The sequence below is a fragment of the Stegodyphus dumicola genome, chromosome 6, assembly GCF_044657685.1.
Source record: "Stegodyphus dumicola isolate Sdum_Otavi_A_Nest chromosome 6, ASM4465768v1".
In the NCBI taxonomy this organism is placed as follows: domain Eukaryota; kingdom Metazoa; phylum Arthropoda; class Arachnida; order Araneae; family Eresidae; genus Stegodyphus; species Stegodyphus dumicola.
In genome coordinates, this window is record NC_140773.1 from 192570024 (window position 1) to 192591910 (window position 21887).

At 33.0% G+C, this 21887-nt stretch overlaps 1 protein-coding gene across 1 annotated transcript in view; it reads left to right on the forward strand.

The window, feature by feature from the left end:
- Nucleotides 1-538: 538 nt before the first annotated feature.
- Nucleotides 539-21887, forward strand: part of RpL3 (ribosomal protein L3) — a 34548-nt gene continuing 13199 nt past the window's right edge. Inside the window, exons 1-3 of the mRNA XM_085819291.1 lie at nt 539-668; nt 1272-1464; nt 19373-19541. Of these exons, the coding sequence (XP_085675417.1) occupies nt 666-668; nt 1272-1464; nt 19373-19541 (365 nt within the window). The 5' untranslated portion in view covers nt 539-665. The remainder of the gene's footprint in view (nt 669-1271; nt 1465-19372; nt 19542-21887) is intronic.

Below are 21887 nucleotides of genomic sequence, written 5' to 3' on the forward strand. Positions count from 1 at the left end.
AGTCGTTATATTATAATAAAAAGGTAATAAAGTTAAGCAAGATATTAACATTAAATTATTATTAATAATATGAGATAAGAATTTAAAAGGTGTGGTGAAATAGAGTCGACTAATGGGGGAAAGCATCTGGCCCAAGCTTTTCGAGCCGGTGACAAATATCCGCCCACGAGTGAATTAAAATTGGCCACCCGTTTTTACAGAAATATAAAACGTTTCATAAAAATTTCTCCGCCTACTTTCTGTGCACAATTTTGCCTTTCGTTAGGATCGGACCTGAGCAGGAAATCTTTTTCTGAATTTTTGAATAAGATTATATTCTTTATAGACGTCTAAGTTTTCATCTGTTTCTGAGGCAGTCTTATTTTCCTAAAATTTCATTGTCACATATATTATCTCAAGGATATCATGAATTGTAACATTTCTAACAAACTTTATGTTAGTATTTATTGGTTCTCCCTGAATAATAGGGATGTAATCGTTTTCGAATCGAGGAATTTTCGAACAAGATATATTTTAAACGTTACCGATCGACCACTACATACATTTCAGATTTGTTTACTTCCGTAAATTTCGAAGTGAAGTGAAGAAGGCTACATCATTCTCCATACACCCAGGGCAAAGAGGGAGCTAAGCAAGTTGTATCAAGAACGTGGAAGTAAGAAGAAATGGTATGTGCTATCTATCTTAATCTGCTTTTGTATTGAAAAGAATGAAAAATTTATAATAATGAGAATTAAATCTGTGCTTGAGCTTATTAAATATTAAGTTTTTTTATGAAAATATTAGTGGTTCAATTTTTTTTTTTTTGCACGAAAGTTTGCCAGGCTTACTTCATCATTGTGTTTAATGTTCTGATGTTTTACTACAAAAATTTAGAAATCTCTTTGAATTATTTGTCGGAAATAGCATTTTAAAGTGCTGAATTCTAATATTTTTCAAATGGTAATTATGTACAGTGTGTAAATGAAATGAAACCACACACACACACTAATTGTGTTATTTCATTTCATTTTATGTAAAAAGTTCATCTGATAATTTTTTTTTTTTTTTTTTTAAGTCTGTAAAGTATGTTTTGCTAATATAAAAACTTAAGAACTCTTCCATGAGTTATGCCTTGTAAACAGTGCAGTAACGTGAGTTGCTCCTAAAGCTTTCTGTCTGAGAAAACTCGATATATTTCGTGCTCGAACTGTATTTTTTAGTCAGATCACTTCCTAATTTTTTATATTCTGCAATCTATGCCTTAATTTTTTTTTTTTTTTTTAATTTAGTCTCATCGAAAGTTTTCGGCTCCCCGTCATGGATCTATGGGGTTTGTACCTAAGAAAAGAAGCAAAAGGCATCGTGGTAAAGTAAAGGCTTTTCCTAAAGATGATCCATCAAAACCTGTACATTTAACTGCTTTTATTGGATACAAGGCAGGAATGACCCATATTGTACGAGAGGTTGACAAACCTGGCTCAAGTAAGCTCATTAATTTTAATATTGATTGACTTGATTTTGCAGTAAAGATTAAATGCCTCAAGCTATTTAGTTCTTGGAATCCATTAAAAATGCATTTATAGCCTCATTAGCCATCTACGTCCACAGAAGTTTCTTTCATGATTAAAAAAATAGTCAAGTCACACATAGGTAAATTGAATAGGTTAGATGTTTTATCACTTTGATGTGTTTTTGTGTAATAAATTCAACTTTCAATCTTGCTAAATGAGAAGATGAATTCTCACGATGGGAATGAGCCCTTTAACATTCACTTCTTGAAGAATTTCTGGAAGACAGTGGTTTACCAGTTAGCTAGGACTGTCTTTTCAGATTAATGGCTTTGACCAGACATGTATTTGTGAAGAAAATGGGATACATAACTTTGTTCATGGCGCATAGTCTTTTCTCTCATTGTGGGCGTGGAATCATCTTCAAAGACCCATAAGGTTAATATTCGTGACATGTTGGAACATCAAAAAATGGTATGCATGTTTCGTCGCCAGTTAGGGTTTTAGAAGTAATGCTGTGGCTCTACCATCTCAAGTAATTTATAAGTTTCTTCACTGATTCTGACATGCACCTCTTTTTGTACTCAGTTAAATTATGTTAAACCCAATGGCAAACTGTTTTTTTTTTTTTTTTTTTATGCAGTTATTCATGAATAATTTTATGTATGGCAGCAAATCCGATGTTAAGTTCCTTCTGTATGATTTGCTAGGTGTAGTGATTACTGTCAGTTAATATTTTCCGTATGGCACACATATCCGGTGCTGATAACGGCCTTCTTGTGTGTTCATCCTGAAGAGTTGTGACCTCTGAAATTCCGTAAACCATCTAAGCACGAGATGGACCTTCATTTCCAAATGCTATTTGTAGACAGTGAATGCATATTATTGCACTACTAATCATAGAAAATTAGTAGTGCAATAATATTGTGTCAGCTTCACTTTTTCTTCTAAAATTTATTCTATACTTAACTGCCTGCAGTTGGCCAATAAAAACTGGCTAATTGCCAAATGGGTTATTTTACAAAATCGCTAATTTGTTGCATTGCCATACTAGATGATTGCAATTTTGAATGAACCCTGTAAACATGCAAAGAATTCATATCTAAAACAGAAGTTGGGGAAAGTGCAGAATTGCTCACTACTTGGCGTATTTTTAAGAATAGCACACACTCTGTGTCCATGTACACATCGACCTATTTTCACTTTAAAAAAATCCCATAATTGCACAAAAATGGCATTGCACACTCCCTTCACTTTATCCATGTACACATTTGCCTATTTTCATTTAAAAAGTTAAAGAAAATTGACAAAAATCGAATTCTTACTCTTGTAAAAAGCGCCAATCAAATAAGTGGGCGATTCTGCACTTTAGCCCAGATGTTCGAGAGAACAACAAAAAAGTATAGTATAGTAAGTTAAAGAGCTATGCATTTTATTGGATCAACAATACAGTCAAAAGTCGTTTATCCAGACTCTTTGGGACTTCGGCGATTCCGGATTATAGATCATCAGTTTAAATCTGGTAAGATGGCATGCAGAAATTGCAAAATTAAAAATATGAAACCGTTATTTATGAAATAAAGAACAATTATGATCTAAAGGGTATCAAAAATTTACAAAAAGAAAAAGCGTATTATTTGTTTACTTTATTAAACATTTCTTTCAATGTAAGTTGTTTAAGTTACTTCATTTCATGTGATAATACTTTCTCTTTAATTCTATTAAACAGACATAATTTCTTGTTTAGTTACAAAGTTCCGCTGTTCAAGTCGTATAATTGCTGTGTCGAGAATACCGACTAATTTGTCAATCGAAATGTTTTCATTTCCAATAACCTCTGTCACTTTCTTCACTATCGGAAGCGAAGCGAATTATACTGACGAGGAACTTGTTTTAAATCATATCAAAGACAGAGTACATCAAGATGAAATACTACATTTGGTAAGGAATTATAAGCCAAATAAAATAAAAACATCTGCCTTGAAGATAAGGATAGTGCTGACAGATCAACTTCCAATTCATTGGGTGTTCCCCCCGCCGAGCAGCATGAAATTGATAAACGGATTTCGAAACATACTTTTGCTTTAGATCATTTACATATTAACAAATATATATCGGAAATTCTGTTTGATATAATCGAAAGTTTAAGTTTACTTTTATAAAATTGCTCTAACAGTCTGCAAAAAATAATAAGCCAGATCGAATTCGAAGATTAAGGAATAACGCAATCTGCAATATTAACTGAATTAGATAATTTTAGCCTAGCTTACACCGTCAGTTATACATTAAACGCGCATGCGTAAACGTTTTATGAGCATGCGCACAAGCATATTCGCAGCCGTAAAGGTCTTACGCGCGCACGTAAACGCATGCGCAGAAAGTTTGTAGCTTTGAGGTCCGGATTATAGATCATTCTGGATTATGGGTGTCCGAATTAACGACTTTTGACTGTATTGACTTTTCATAGTGTTGCATACTATTTTTAAGAGTAAAAGTGTGTAAAATGTTTTATCTCAAAATATAAGAAACTGTAATAAGGAGTAAATGAGCAATAAATAATAGGAAAATATTGCTAAAACTTTAAAAAAGTAAGACTAAAATTCAAAGTTTTGATCGACTGAAACATCAGCCATAGTATAGTAAGTAAACAAAAAGTGGCTTAGCAGTTTTAAAAGTATAATTTTTATTTTTACCATAAATTTTTATATATAATAAACAGTAGGAAACCATATTTGTTTGTACTAAAATGTAACGATACAATGTAGATAAAATTCAAACTAGCTTACTCATTTCAACAATGTGCTTAATCGCATATAATAACATCTAATAAGAATTACTTTAATTATGATTTTTAACTGTATTAATCAATCATCCATAATAAACTGATTCGTGCATTTCTGACCCCATAAATTTGTTAGTTGAAGAATCAAGACTCCCAGGTATTCGTCCCTTGGAAAAAATCCAAGAGCCTTTTCTCATATACCTTTTGACCTCGTACTTGGAAGGACCAGATGCACGACAGCTCCATTTACACAAATCTGTTGCATCCTTCAACTAATACTATTTTTACACTTAAGACATTCGTACACATTCGAAATCAAACCATAATTCATGCAAAATCCATACGTTCAACACCAAGCATTTTGCTCGCACTATTCAAATAGAATACGAATATTCAAAAAGATCCTGTTAATTAATATAAATTGTAACCATAAACCCTCACGAATTTCATTAAAAAAATGGGGTTGTCAGGTGTGCCGTGATTTCTCTTAGCTTGGCGACTGCCCCTTAATCTCCAGTCTAGCCAATAATTCATATTTTCATCTGTCACTTATCTTCTTCATGTATCTCAAAATTTGAGTCGTTAACCGTCCTATATCAAATCTAACTGTTCATTTTTTTTTCTTTCCATTTATCGTCTGCATGTATTAAAAAACGTAAAAAGTGACGTATGTATATGTGTACAGTACAAAGTCTTTAATCCAGACTCGTCGATTCCGGATTAGGGGTTTTCCCGTATTATAGACCATCAATTTAAATCTGGTAAGATGGCATGCAGAAATTATAACATCTAAAATATGAAACCATAATTTATGAAATAAAGAGCAATTATGATCTAAAGGGTATCAAAATTTACCAAAAAAACTTAATATTTATTTGTTTACTTTATTAAACATTTCTTTCAATGTAAGTTGTTTAAGTTGCTTCGTTTTATGTGCTAATACTTTCTCTTTAATTCCATAAACAGACAATTTCTTGTTCATTTACAAAGTTCCGCTGTTCAAGCTCTGTAATTGCTGTGCCAAGAAGACTAATTTGTCAGTCGAAATTTTTTCGTTTTCACTAACCTCTCTTACTTTCTTCATGCCTTTATCCATTTTTTGCAGCAATTTCACTTTTTGTTTGATGGACATCGAAACATGCTTTCGCTTTGTAGATCCTTTGACAGCTTCAGAATCAGAAACTCATTTTGACACAATCGAGAGTTCAAGCTTACTTTTTTATAAAATTGCTGTAACGGTCTGCAAAAAATAATAAGCCATATCCAATTAGAAGATTAAGGAACAATGCAATCTGCAACATTATCTGAAATATATAATTTTAGCCTAGCTTATACCGTCCATTATACATTAAACGCTACGCATGCGCAAAAAGTTTGAAGCTTTGAGATCCGGATTAAAGACGTTGGGAAGCACTTCCCCAAAGGATCCGTTAAATGTAAACATCACCAAAAATGGCGATAAATGTTCAAAGCTGGTAACCCTGCGGAATGGCAACCTGGTTCACTTTTTAAAAAGAGAATATTTGCGGTGTGTTCGGGGCTTCGTTTTGCCGCTGGCTAGCGGTGCGTCAGTACTGGGTTAGGTGGTTTAAATCGCTGGAGCTGGGGGGGGTGAATATAATACGGCTTTTTAGAATAATATGGCTGTGTTCTTACGTAATTTTTAAAACACTTTAAAAACGCAGAACCACAGGGCTCCTAAAATATTATGATTAACGTGGGTTAAGTTTAAATTAAGTTTTTATTTTTATTACTGTTATTTTTACCTAAAATAATAAGAATTAAATCAGTTTTTAAGCTTAAAAATTTGATATATTTTTAATGCATTTTTAAAAATTACTTTTCAGAGGATGTTAGGTGTTTATATACAATAGATGATTAGAATGAAAAAAAAAATTATTGGTTCTCTGAGATGACAAAATACTTTTATGTATTCCCAGGGTCATCAAAGTTAGTTAACCACTGCTTTGAGTAATTAATCAAAGTTTGAATGAATCTTGAAAGATAACAAGGTGTATAATATTTATTCTAGTTTTATTTACAATTCTACTTTAAAGGATTTGAATATTATTGAAGATACTTGGCATTGTCAAATTTATTATGAAAAAGACAGTTGTTTCAAAATAAAATATTTTAAGCTATCAGCAAGTAAATTCAAAAAACAACTTTGAAAAATTGCTTGTGTAAAAGAAATGTTTTAAATGTATTATTTAGTAATGAATCCATTAATCTATTAAATGTACAGTAGCACTAATTATTAAACATAATTTTGAGAATATTGACAAGCAAAGCATGTAATAAAAAAGACACTTTTTACTAAAAATATTAGTATTCTGTATGAATGACAGAGAACATATGTAGTGAATACCATGGCTAAATACCTATATAAAGAAAAAGAAACAAACTAAAAGTAGTATTCTCTACCTCGACACTTGCAAAAGTAATCCTGCTATGCAACACATAGTTAATTTCTGATTACATGATATTGCAAGCATTTTCTTCAGATTTTTCCTACAACTGACATTGAATACTGGTAGTGTGATCTGGTTTCATATCGGTTAAAGGGCAGGCTGCATGGTTGATTTTTCAAGTTTACCTCATATGTAATACAAATACAAGCCAGTTTCCCTTAGAAAGTTGTTCAAAACGGCATCTTTCTTCAGGTCCATAGCCGGTATTCATTGCCATATTCGAATAACCTAAACTTTCCTTCAGATTCTACATTGACATGATGTATCTATTGTAAGCAGGACAATGATCATTCCACCTCTATTAGTGTAGCAGGAGTGTATTTAAAAAATGTCAGAATCATGGGATTCATAACAAAATCGACCATGTTTTAATCTTGAAAACTTTATATATTTTCCCAATTTTCTTATGTCATGGGTTTCACTAATGTTCATAAGCAGTAGAGCAATACAATTCTGAATACTGGTATCTTGAGCCATCACACTGTCATGCCCCCTAAAGTTATTGCTTGGCATAATAACAATCTCACTTGACCATGTTACCTGCTTTGTCAAAATTAATATATCAGCTGCAGTCTCTCCAAAGACTCTCAGTATAAAAGAGATTTAAAAAGATCTTTCTTAGAATACAAATAGGTTTGTCAACGTCTGACAACAATTCATGAACTTTTCACGCAAAGCATTTCCGACTCATTTCAGATGCAACATTTTGGGAAGTGTTTCATCTACCTTTTTCAGTATGGCTGCATCATTCAGAAGAAAATGATGTTGTCATGTTTAATTTCATTAGGCCTGACCGCAGAATAAAATACTGGAACTGCTGGTTTTTAATAAATCTAAAATACTGGAACTGCTGATTTTTCCTACATCTGTTATAAGAAGAAATTATTTCAATTATTATTATTATTTAAATATTAACTGCAGTTATTGTAGGGTACATATTAATTTGTCAACAGCATTGGTTATTTCATAAATGGAAATGAGAATATTGCTTTTTCCATTCTCACTTTGGATATTCTAAATTGCACTAATGTATACAGCATTATGAATTATGTTCATTTTAAGGTAAATTTGTGGAACATCATTTCTTAAAAGTTTCCAAACATCTTTTCAGAAACTGTCTTTAGATGATGAAGATATATTTAGTGATCATCAGTCTGAATTCGAAAAACAGTGTGACTCTTCAGGAGACATTCCTTGTAATCAAAGTGACTATTTTAGAGGAAAAGATAAAACAACAAAATGGAAGAAAGAACCCTTTCGAATTCAAAGATGCATGGTGTCCCATAATATAAAAATGCCTGGCACAATACACATATATCTAAAGATGTGGCTTCACCCATCGATGTATAGAAGCTAATATTTGATGACACAATGTTTGAAATGCTCTAACAGGGTTCGTAGCGGTCCTTATAAGTGCTTATAAGTCCTTATATTTGAAAATAAAATATAAAGGCCCTTATAGGTGCTTACTTTTTCTTTAAAGCCCTTATTTTTTTTGTTTTTAATGCTTATTTTTTGCTTTCAGTGCTTTTTTTTTTAAATGAAAGAACAATTTTTCCCCGTACCAAAGCCGAAACTAAATAAACAACTTTTCTTCCTAATATGGAATGTCAGATGGTGAATCATACTCCCGGAAATAGCTTTTTGCCCTTTTTCTGCATTAACATAATCTTTGGTCTGGACGGAGAGTACAGACAGGTGCCCATCGTTTTGTTGGTCAAAGAATTGCGAAAGCAGTTGAAAATTCCGGTACATTCGGCATTCTTTTCCTCCCACCCGAATACTATACACACGTTTGAATTTCTATCAAGATCTTAAAAATTTACATTCTCGTTCCGCTTGGTCAGTTCATATTCGTGTTTATTATGATCGTTATGCTTATATTATGAGCATATGTATGGATGTTTATAATAACATAGTTGCAGTAACTGCTGAAGTATAGTTGTGAAGGCAAGCTTCCACATGAGATGCTAACTGCAACCGGCACTGACCACAAGGCGAGTTTGAAGGACGAAACCGGTTTCTCGCTCTCTTCTGCTCCTGGAGTTGGTCGAGGTAGGACGCCCTTTTTTTGGACTGACCTGTCCGAGTCCTCACTTTCCGAGATGTCCTTTTCCCTGGCTGTGTGAGTTAGCCATTTTTCATCTTTGGAGTCCCATCGAATTAAATCCATATTAAAAGAACTCTTTTGGTTAATTGTCTGAAAGGTACCGTTTCAAGAACCATCCTATGATGTTTTGTTACGGAAAATATTTTGCGCAGCATTTCATCGAACTCTTTTTCGTCCCAAGAAGTCACACAACCACGTGCTAATTCTTGAGGTATAAGTTTCCGAACTGTAATTGCATTTGAATTAATTTCATCAAAAACGTAAGCAACTTTAATGCAGCTAACTTTACTGAAATATGCTATTCACGTAAGGACAGTACTTTCGCAGATGAATTAGGATTCCTCTGGACTTCGTCTGTTACTCACGAGCAGCTTCATTTGCGCCTTGTATTAGTTGTTTTATGTCTGGCAATGTGATATTTTTTTATATATATCTTTACAGTCTGGCTAACTAATAAATTGTGAATTGTTTCAACGAGTCAATGTTGTCATTTTGGGGTAAGTTAAATTTTATTTTTTATTTCCTAGTTCACACATTTTACCCTCAGTCCTTTCCAAGCATATTACAGGTTATTGTGGTACAATAGCAACAAATATAGCATTTGGTGCTGTGACCCTCGAAATTTTGGATATAACAATAGTAAAATTCCAAAAATGGTTGTGTTTTAACACAGATTAGCTTTCTAAGGAATAATATTCAGAATGGCTTAAATAAAGGGAAAGTAATTTAATAGTCAAAATAATTTCATTTTTTTGGCCAATACATTATACAGTACGAATGTTGGGAGGTTCTCCCCTTTTTCCGCAAAATCTCGAACATTGAAACTGTTATAGTTCGCTGCAAAACAAGCAACGGACCTCTTTTTTTTTTTTTTTTGGTCACTTTCCAATCTGGATTGAATAGGACTAAAAGTTCTGTGGTCTACCAACCCAAGCGAAGGATGATTCTATTTCGGAAATTTAGCGCAGTCTGTTGAAAATCAGAATGAAAAACACTCCAGATTGGTATGTCTCTTTTCCTTTCTTTATTCTCCCAATACCGGCTGCTGTTAAATCCAATTGTGTAATATGTAGGGAGGGATTACGGCGCACGTATTGCGCAATAATGTTTGCGATATTTTGCAGAGATACCGTAATTTCCGGAAGAAACGCTGCGGCGTTTACATGTTTAAGACTTAAATTTTCAGCGGGTGCAGCATTTAGGTGCACTAAAAATAAAATATTTCCTATGATGGTTATTGTGCAGAGTTTGGATGGCCTTGTCATTGTGCATAGACTGGTGCTGTTCCCACACAAAAGACCACTCGGTTGCTTTTTGCGAACGTTATTTTGTTTATATTCCTTCCCTTGAACGGACCTACATGCCTTATTCACCCTAAACGAAATCTCAGAACAATAACATTCTTCCCCCTTTCAAATCAACATTCTCATCAGTTTGAATAGTCTCTCTCTCCTGTGCCATTTGATGAATCTTCCAGGACCCATCCTTGGCCCTTCAATCTTTAACATTTACATACCTGCCAACTTTTACGAATTTTTCATAATTTTTACGAAAATGCGTTTGTCTTTACTATTTTATGATCATAATCCATTTTTTACAATTTTTTTTTCCTTTTTCAAGTGTTTTTAGTGATTTTTGTCGAAATTTTAGAATTTTTCGCCAATTGCATTGTGTTTTACCGATTACTTCGAATCCAGTAACCTGCGGTTTCTCCCAACTCGCCGCTTAACCAGCCAATCCAATGCGCTGAACTTGTTTTTCCCACTCTTTTCTTTGTGGGCGCCAGATTATTTTTTTCGCGTTTGCTTCAGCAGCAAGGGAATTACTCAGCGAGTGTGGATTGTCGCATTCTGTTTGTTTTTTGTTTGCACGTGCTACGCATTTTCTTAATACGTAGTTGTAACGAAATGAGTTTAAAAAAACCGTATTCTCAACATTTTCGGCCTGCCTAGAAAGCCGAATTTCCAACAATTAAAGAATCCTTCAAAGGAAATAACTATGAATTTCCAAAGAATTTTTGGCTAAAGCCAAAAAATGCACTCTAAATTCATTGCAATAATTTTTTTTGTGTAACATTAAGCTCTTGTTTTATGTTTCCTAATAAATTTTTTAGTTACTACTTAATTGAGATTTACTAATGTAAGTACAATTTTCTTTTTTCTATTTTTATAAATTGTTATTTTGTTAATATCAAAGCATGATATTAATTCTTCGTGTTCTTCTGAATTTTTATCTCCCAATTGCAGAGTTACCTTTCGACCTTAGAACTCTGGCTCGGTCTGTATAAAATCAAAATTAATGTCGCAAAATGTGCTGCCACTATGTTCAACCGAAGAAATATCCCAAGTTTACCTAATTTAATGCTCTTCGGTGAACCCATTCCCTGGGTCTCTTCTTACAAATATCTAGGTGTTTTACTAGACTTAAAATTAACTTGGCAGCCTCACATCCGCAAAATCATAGCAGGTGCGACAGCTGTCAAAACCGCCCTACGCCCCCTTTTAGCTATTAATAGCGACCTGTCAACGGATAACAAAATCTTGCTCTACAAATCAATGATTAGGCCTCTTCTTACATATGCGTGTTTCGTCTGGGACCCATCTGCACTGACTAACAGAAAACATGTCCAAATTTTTCAATCAAAAATGCTTCGGCAAATTTTAAAAGCTCCGTGGTTCGTACGTAACGAAGAGATTCATAATGACATCAAAATTTTGCCCATTAATCGCCATATACAGCGACTTTCGGAAAAATTTTTCAAAAATATTCAACGTGTTGCAAATTCTGTGCTTCAAGTGCTACCCGTATATGATCCTGCTGTTGCTTCTTCCCGGAAAAGACCCAGAGCGGTTCTTAACCAGGAATACTCAGCTCTCCCATTTAAACGGGCTAGATATGAGCACACTGACAGCCACGTGAATAACTACCTCTCATTCCTTAACCCCTCCTCTAAAGTTCTTTAATGCACACAGCCTATGAAGTTCCTTTAAAGTTCTTTAATGCACACAGCATCTAAAGTTCTTTAAAAAAAAAGCCTCTAAAGTTCTTTAATGCACACAGCATTAACTCGAGGAACCCCCTTTAAAGTTTCTTTAATAAGAAACATCACAGTCAAAAAGGACCGATTTAAAATATTTTCTAACTCTTGATTTGATTTAAAATGAAAAAGATTCTTATATACTGCTTTTTTCCTTCCTTTAAGAAGGAACTTTTTCAGGCGTTTAACGGCGTCATTTTAGGCCTTTAAATACCGCATTGAATAGCAGTCAAAAATGAAACTTCTCCCTCCCAGCTGATCACTGGCAGAACTACTTTTTCAACCTGTAAACAGGTTTCCCCCTCCCTCCCACCCCTGAAGAGCGCATCCGAAAATTCACCTGCGAGTTCACCTCTGACGTATGCAAAACATGATTATCAAGGTTCAAGGAAACTTCACCTTTTATTTTTCTAGTCTAAATTTTATGGCTGCCCCTATCTAAATTATTCTGGCCCTTTTTCGGCGCAAAATTAAGACCTGATTTTTTTGCCTTTTTTTGACTCAGGGTGAAGGCACTTATTCCAAGTCATTCGGCTTTTCAAAATTTTTACCCTATTTGACAATCCCCTCTTTTTGATGATGTAATTTCCTTTGAAGATGTAGAGGTAAAGGTGTAATTGCCTATGAACTCCGTAACTTGCACTTCCTTGCATCCAGGACCCATCCTCTCCTCACCCCTGCCTTTCTGCAATTTTTTTCAAAGGCGGACACGACTCCACCTGCCTCGCAATAACGAACTCTGACGTATTTCCCTTTCAGCATGAATGGATTTTTCTTGGCATTCTAACAGATACAGATCCCATCAGTTTCGGTACAAGTACTTGTTGGATAGTTTTTAAGTAAGAAGGGAGCGGAAAATTTTTGAAAATGTCCCTAAATGGCACAGAAGCTATACTGCTAGTTTTAAGCTTAATGTAATTTCACGTGCTGAACAAATTGGAAATCGAGCAGCAGCTCGAGAGTTTGTAGTGGACGACAGATGTATTCGACTTTGGAGAACTGAAAAAGAACTTGAAAATATGCCACAACAGAAACGAGCCAAAAGAAGTGGTACTGTAAGGTGGCCAAATCTAGAGGACGACCTTGCAAACTGGATAAAGGAGCAACGAGGAAAGGGAATGGCAATTTCGACTGTAAAAATTCAATTACAAGCAAAATTTATAGCAAAACGAATGAACATAAATGATTTCAAAGGAGGTGTAGAAGATTTATGAAAAGAAAAAATATTTCTGTGTGTACTAGAACAACAGTTGGGCAACAATTACCAATGGACAGGCAGGATTACTATTGACAAAAATTTAAAAAAAAAAAAAAACTTCGGTTACAGATAATAAATATGGATGAAATATGAAATGCCGTTAGCTTTCGACTCTCCTGTTAACAGAACTGTTGATGAAACAGGTGCAAAAACTGTATCTGTGTTTATGACGCGGCATGAGAGAACGCCATTTACAAGTGTGTTAGCTTGTGCCACAAACGGTGACAAGCTAAAGCCGATGATCATTTCTAAACGAAAGACTATTCCGAAGAGAGATTTTCATGATGACGTAATTATTTGTGCAAACGAGAACGGCTAGATGTGCGAAACAGTCATGCATGAGTGGCTACAAAAAGTTTGGCAGTGTCGTATGGGATCTTTTTTCCAACCAAAGAGGTTATTGATGATAATAGGTGCTCATTTTTTTGAGTCAGTGAAAACCAGATGTCAAAAATTGTCTACGACCGAAGCAATAATTCCTGGTTGTTTGACAAATTCTTACAACCATTAGATTTGTCAGGTAATAAATCCTTCAAAGCTGAAGTCCGAAAGTGGCGGGAGTGTTGGATGAGTGAAGGATTGCATACGTAAACCGAAAGTGGTAAAATGCGTAGAGCATCTTAATGAAGAAATTGCAAAGTAGGCAGGAAGTGCGTGGAAATCGGTAGAAACATCGTCAATAATAGCAGGGTTCAAAGAAGCTGAAATTATATCCTTAGATAAAGGACTAAACCAAGAGGATGAATGCGACGATATGGAAAACTTAGATCAGGATTTACTAAATCTTTTTAATTCAGATAGTGAAGAATCAGATTTTGATGGCTTCATATGATGTATAGTTTGCTGTAATTCGTAAGTAAAATCTAAAATTTCCTTTTGTCATCCAAATTTAATATTTCATTGTTGCAACATTTTTTATAATATAGTCTGAGTATTACAAATAAGGACTTCTTTAGTGGGTAAATATAAGTATATATGTGAAGGTAAATATATTTTCCACATTTCTTTCCTTTAATTTATTTTTGAGTTATGGTTTTATTTCATGCATTTTTCTTAACTGGTATGTCATATCAGGACTTAGGTTGAGTTTTTGCATCTATACAGCCCATGACGATGTCACGCGCAATTTAATCTTGCGGCGTTTCTGTGTAATTTTATTTTTTTCTCTGCCGTTTTTCTCTGCTGCGTTTACGCTGATGCGGCCTTTCTTCCGGAAATTACGGTAAAGTTGAGTTTTTGCATCTATACAGCCCATGAGGATGTCACGCGAAATTTAATCTTGCGGTGTTTCTGTATTATTTTATTTTTTTCCCCGCCGTTTTTCTCTGCTGCGTTTACGCTGATGCGGCCTTTCTTCCGGAAATTACGGTAATTAATTTTGATGTTCGGTCCCAGATTTGTTTATGAACACTTAAAAGAGTTTTCCTGTGCTTGCAGAGCAGAATATTTTTCTGTTCCGTTGGTTTGTTTTGCACATATCGAAATGTCAAAAGCATTTATTTAGTGGGAAAATCTAAAGAATGGCTACAGTCTATCCCCCTCCGCTCCTCTTTTTCAAGTTACGCTCCGCTGTCCGAACATTCGCCAATTTTCAAGTATGCGGGTAGTTCAGCTTTTACTGTTAAAGGATGACTGCATGAAGGAAATTTCTGTCTTCTGATTTCAGAAATGTTCCTCTTTTTTATTTAAATTACTTTGCTTGCAATATCTGTTAAGGGAAAACTGATATACGATGAAAATTTAGAAAATGTTCAGAATTTAGATTTAAATTAGTTAAATATCAATATGAGTGGAAAAATAAATTGTATTTATTATTAAGTTCCAAGTGAATAGAATAAATATGCCTTATTATTATTTATTTCCTCTATTTTGAACTGGAATTTCATCATTAAATCTTGTAATATAGTTTAGTTCTGCATAGTTTTTTTTTCTCTCATTGTAAACTAGTTCTGTAAATTGAACTGTTATTTAAAATTAAAAAAAAAGTAATTATTTTCCATGGTTGAGGTAATGCTTATTCTCTCTTAATAAATACTGCATTTCTCATATTTTAAATTACGAGTCTAATTTTTAAGGTTATGCAGTTGTGTATAATGCAATTAAACGGGTGCTTATTTTTTTTTCTTAAAATGTGCTTGAAAAGTCCTTGTAGGTGCTTATTTTTTTAACTAAAATGTGGCTATGAACCCTGTCTAATATTTATGTAAAAAATATTTCGGGAAATTTTAAAGAAATGCAAAACCTATGGAGAAAAAAAGTGTTTCTTCCTTTTTTAGGACTTGTGTAAATCCCATTCCCATTATTTATCCTCCCATGTAAATGTTAGAGAATTATGGGTGGCTGATAAAACAGGATTGAATATTTTTCGTAAAACAATGAACTATAAACGTTTTCTTTTCATTCGTGCCTTATGATTTGGTGATGTCGGAACACGAGATGGCAGAAGAAAGAGTGATAAATTAGCTCCAATAAGATATTTGTTTGAAAATTTTGTCAAGAATTGTCAGAAATTATATCATGTAGGGGAATACATGACTAGACGAAGAGCTAGAACCTTTCAAGGACGATACTCCTTTCTTAAGTATATGCCTGAGAAACCTGTAAGATATTGTATAAAGATATTTACTGTGGTTGATTTTAGAACCTTCTATACTTTCAACATGGAAATTTATTCAGGTCAGTAGCCAGATGGGCCATACATGAAAGTCAACAGTTCTTGTGAAAAAGCAAAGCGCATCCTTACTCCATTATACAATTCAGGAAGAAACGTTACCACAGTTGGTATACCAGTTTATAAATTGGCCAATTTCTTACAGGAAAATAAAATTTCTATCGTTGGAACAATATGCAGGGATGAGAAGATTATCCCACCTGAATTTGTGTCGAATAAGAATAAAGAAAAGCATTCAACCCTCTTCGGGTTTCAAAAGGATATAATGCTACTTTCTTATATGGCTAAAAAGAACAAATGTGTCAACCTTTGTCAACTATGCACAATGATGACCATATTGATGAAAGCACGGGAGATTTGAAAAAATCTGAAATAATTACGTTTTATAACATGACAAAAGGTTTGGTTTATTGAGATTATAAAGTACACTAGGGCTATCTGCTTAAAGGGAGGGATGCCTTCGTGGAGGACTTTCTAAGAGAAACTGGCTTGTATACACGTTACACATGGGGAAAATCACGAAAACGCCCATGCAGCCAGCCTGTTTGCAGGATTTGAACCTTGAACCGGATTACCAGTGTTCAGCGGCTTTACCGCTCAGCTGCTGGTGGACCCCATGAAAAAAAGGAGCAGTTGATATAATCGACGAAATGGGTGGCACTTACTCTGTGGCCAGAGTATCAAACCGATGGCCTATGGGCATATTTTTTGTTATTAAATATTGCCAGCATAAATTCAAAGATCTTGCTTTCATCTATTAAAACTCCGCCAGAGAAGTTCAGGAATAAGAGGCACTTCTGATTTGGCCTTTGCATTTTTAAATCCTCATTTAAAATCACGACAGAAACAGAAGGAATACAACGAAGATTCTCTTGAAGATTCACAAACAAAGAAAAGAAAATTATGTTACCGGAGATGTTACATGTGCTCAGGGGAAAAAGACATAATCAAAAAACTATACGTGTGAAGTGTAAAAAAAAAATATACTATGTCAAGAACACTGTGAAATAGAAGCTTCATTCAAACTACAAAATATCTAATTCTTCTTGAGCCTAATTGATTTGAAAATTAGTTATATAACTCATTTTCCGTGTAATAATTCTGCATAATTTGGATTATAATTGCATTCAAAAATAAAAAACAAATTTCTCATAGAAATCAATTATTCCTAGTCATATGAAGAAAATGTAAGTACTTTTGATTTATTTGTCATTAATTTTAAAAGTAACCTTATTTTTAAGCAATTTTATATAATAAATGTTATAATTAATATAGAATTCATTATTTTACATTATTACGTTTGTACGTCGTCTAATTGCAACGCACGTTCTCGTGTTACATAATAATACAGCCCGCGTCCTCCCGGGTTAACTATACACCGCTAAATGTCATGGTTAACCTATTTATTGTACTTCTATATATCTTATAACTTGACTGTACACCGCTGAAATCAACGCTTCCATATGTTAAATATCTTGCAACGTAACTAACTATACACCGCTAAAATCATCGCCGATTTGGCGTTGGTGAGCTTGGCGAATAAATACGCACCGACACCAACGGATCCACTGCGGAAGAAAACCCAGACTTTGTACTGTGTATATATATATACATGTACTCATAATTTGAAAACTTATCAAAAGTATAATTCTTTGTGAATGTGGTCGTCAAACTTTATTGAACTCCAGTAAATAATTTTTTGAGCTCTTATAAATTTCTAAGAAATTTTAAATATATCCGTATTGTGGACTTTTTAAGTGGGAGGGGAGCGTCTATAATAAGTTTCACTAGTAAAAAGATCTAATTCATATTTTAATAAGGGACAACAATGCAGATCGAGAATATTTAATTGTGATTATTTTGCAGTTCACATTTTAAAAATACTTCAAATTTAGACTGTAGTAATTAAAAAAAGCAGTTGAACTGTGCTTATAATGAATGAACATTTTAATCCCATCCAGTTTCCTATATGCCATGGGGGCATGTTTAGCCTTTTGTTTAATTGTTTGTTTAGTTTTAATTTATGAATATATAAAACTGTTATGCATGTTTTGGTATCCATCAGCATTATGTTCACTTAAAACACATTAAAAGTGTTCTAGATATGGATAAATGCATATATGTTTTTGGAAAGGAGAAATGAGCTAGCAATGGTGAAAAGGGTGCATGAATCAAAAAATGTTGAGCATCCCTGCTATCCACTGAATGTTATTTTATAGTGTTATAATGAACCTCTAAAACTATAAAAAATCATATAAAAAACTGTATGAATATTTTCTGTTAAAATTTTTCCCCCAAGAATTTGTCTTAACTTTTAACAAATTACCAACTTTTAAAATATTTCATGTTTAGGATGTTAGGATCCCCATTTAACCTGCAAATGGAAAACACATTTATAGTGCTTTTCAGGGTCCATGTTTGAAATTGATTCAGTCATTTCAAAATATCATTTGTCACTGCTATAGATTTATGCATTCTTGAGCAGAAGAGTTGAATGCCCATGATGTGATGTTACAAACAGCTTAATATGTGTGAAAGTGCTGTGGTTACTGGAACAGATTATATGCAATAAAATGATAAATATTCTTAAAATTTTCTTCGGAAATGAAATGTGGATACTTGTCTATTTTTACATTCGCTCTTCACAGGCTTGGCAAAATTATAGCCAAGATCTTGGCACAAATCTAAAATCGCCAAATATGATTGAGGGATTCTATAACATCAAGTATCATCTTTTGTACTAAAGGAACTGATATGCAACAGACCAGTATGATCACTTCATGTAAAGGAATCCAAATTCAACAGAACACTTAACTGATTCAAATGGTCAGCAAAAACGAAATTAGATCAGTATGACCAGAATTCTTATATTTACTTGATTCTGATGATCAGTGACAACAAAATTAGGTCAAGGCAATTTTTCCTTTAGTTCTGAATATACTTAACTAAAAGTCATCAGACATTATGTAATTATCTTCAACATACCCATATAAATATTTGACAGATGTTTAAGATATTTTTTTAAGCATAACTTGAATAGAATGACATAATAATTACAGCTCAGTGAAGAATGCATAATGTTATATGGCTCTTCAGAAGTAATAGCTAGGGAATCTTTTTTTTTTTTTTTTTTTTTTTTTTCCCTGCTGTCTGCCAATTGCACTAACCAAAATTCAAATCTTGGGGGGGGTGGCCAAATCGCTCTTGCGAGTTGAAAGTGAAGGGAGAAAAAGCTAATGAGCAGTTTTTGATTTGTTACATCAAATTTGCTAAAACTTTATTAAACTTTTTTTGACATAATCAAAAGAAACCATCCTAATTTAAACTTTTTTTGACATAATCAAAAGAAACCATCCTAATTGGGTACCTTTATCAGCCCCGCAGAGGATGGTCTTTGATAAATCAGATAAACATCTGCATAATAAATCTGAATGCTAAACAAAAAGCATAATAAATCTGAATGAGAATAATTAACAGTTAAAATTATATACAGCTTTTTTAAACTGAATAAGTTTTGCTGCATATGTTATAAGGAAATATTTTTAATTTCCAGAGGTAAATAAGAAAGAAGTTGTAGAACCTGTAACTATTTTGGAGACTCCACCCATGATGATTGTTGGAGTTGTAGGATATATCGAGACTCCTAAAGGATTGAGAGCATTCAAAACTGTTTGGGCTGAGCATCTCAGTGAAGACTGCAGGCGACGATTCTACAAAAATTGGTAATGAAAATAACAAATATATAAAATTTCTTTTTCCTTCCAAACATCGAATAGTATATTCTATTGTCCTATGAGTCTTTATTTAATGATTGCCAATTTACCTGGAGACAGTGTGTAAAGAATAAAAGTCGGACTGTTTATTGTTCAAATTGGACATTTCTATTTATTTTTAGAGCTTTCTTAGAATAATTTACTTGCAGTATAAATATAATTTTCATAGAGGTCTTGATCTATGGAATGGTATTAAATTCTTAATAATTGCATTTTGGTGAATTTTTGAAGTTGAATAATGTATCACTAATTGAAAATTTTTCATGTTTTTAAAAAATGCTGTATGGAATAATGACAAGTGTAATTAGCAGTCAATATCATTTAAATTTGTTGATTTTTCACTTGCCTGTATTGAGATTCAAACATAAATAACATTTTATATTATAAATAGAGGCAAAATGCAGAAATTATAAAGGAAAAGTATTTTTTTTTTTACTGTAAAATAATCTGAAACTTCTAAATAACATGGCAACAAATTTAACGTCATTTCTATAAATGGTTCTGCAGCATGCTGTAAAACTAACTTTAAACCAGCTTAAAAAATGTCTAGTCAATGCAGCATTTGTAGCTATTTATCATTGCAGTCGCTCTTCTAAAAAAACCTAATATGTATTAGTGGTGGTTAAAAATCTTCTGAAGGCTTCTTTTTAGGCCAGCGAGTTACATTTAAATTATGGTTATTAATTTATTGCTGTTTTCAATATTAATGAAGTAATTAGTTGTAAGTAGTATGCTTAAATTCATACTGAATTTTTTTTACAAATAAACTGGTGTTAATTATTTGCTGGTAAATAGCACTTTGAACGTATGAGTGAAGTAATTAGCTGTAAGTAGTATGCTTAAATTCATACTAATTTTTTTTTACTAATAAATCACCTGGTGTTAATTATTTGCTGGTAAATAGCACTTTGAACTTATAATTCCTTTTATATGCTGTAAAACTAACTTTAAACCAGCTTAAAAAATGTCTAGTCAATGCAGCATTTGTAGCTATTTATCATTGCAGTCGCTCTTTTAAAAAAACCTAATATGTATTAGTGGTGGTTAAAAATCTTGTGTAGGCTTCTTTTTAGGCCAGTGAGTTACATTTTAATTATGGTTATTAATTTATTGCTGTTTTTCAATATTAATGAAGTAATTAGTTGTAAGTAGTATCTATGGATATATGGAGAGAAAAAGGTGAATTTAATAAATCCTTAAGTGTAATTGCATGGGTCCAATTAGAAATTAATATTGATTAAAATGAATCTTATTTGTTTTTAAATTACTTTGTTAATTAATAGTAGACTTAGTTTATTAAAATGAATTATCTTATGCATTGGTGAATGATGAAGCACTGTTGAGTTGAAAAATAAAAACATTTTAATTTGGGGTTTGGCAACATTCTTATCACTGAAATTAGGATAAAATTAAGAACATGAATACCTTGCTTTTTGCAGAGTAACAATAAAAAACTTTATGGATGAAACACACCCTTACCACATTATATTATTTATATAATACGCATAAAACATTAAATTTCTTTTAAAATGATTGCGAGTTGGTATTGTACTAGCAAAATTTTACTTTTTTTATCAATTTCTGAATTCAAATTATCCCTGTCAGTGTTTAATCCCCCCAAAGCATGAATATGATAGTGGCGTTACTTCAGAGTGCCTCCTGCTCTATATCAGCCACATTTTGAGGCCTTGTTCCAGCATATAGATTAATAATAATGTAGATACTGCATTTCTTTGTTCTAGATCAGAGTTTCTGAAACTGTGGATTGCCAAAAGTTTTAGCAGTTTTGATATTTCTTTAACTTATTATAATTTAACAATTACCAAATATTTTTACACAGTGTACCTGAAAATATATAAAGAGAAAGAAAAAATGAAACCGTTTCGACTTATTCTTTTTATAATATAAACTTTCATTTTACTTGCTTTGCACGTGATGCTGTCATTTAATGTGTTACTTATTTAAAATAATTGCATTATTCTGTGTCTTAAAATTAGAAATTAAAGTTAATGACCCAGATCTGCAGTAGTATATTAAGTACAAGTGAAAAATTGACAGTTTAACTTGCATTCGTATCGGATTTGCACAATGCTTATGGGGGTCCCACAAAATTTTCGTAATTGGGTCCTGGAGTTGTGAAAAAAATCTCGGTGATAAAAAGGCATTGCCACTGAAAAGTTTAAGAAGCCCTGTTCTAGACAATGGATTAAATACTTTTATCTGCCTGCTCTTTAACAGTTGAAACATGATGAAGCTGATTTTGCGATTACCGGTGTAGGATTTTTGACCATTATC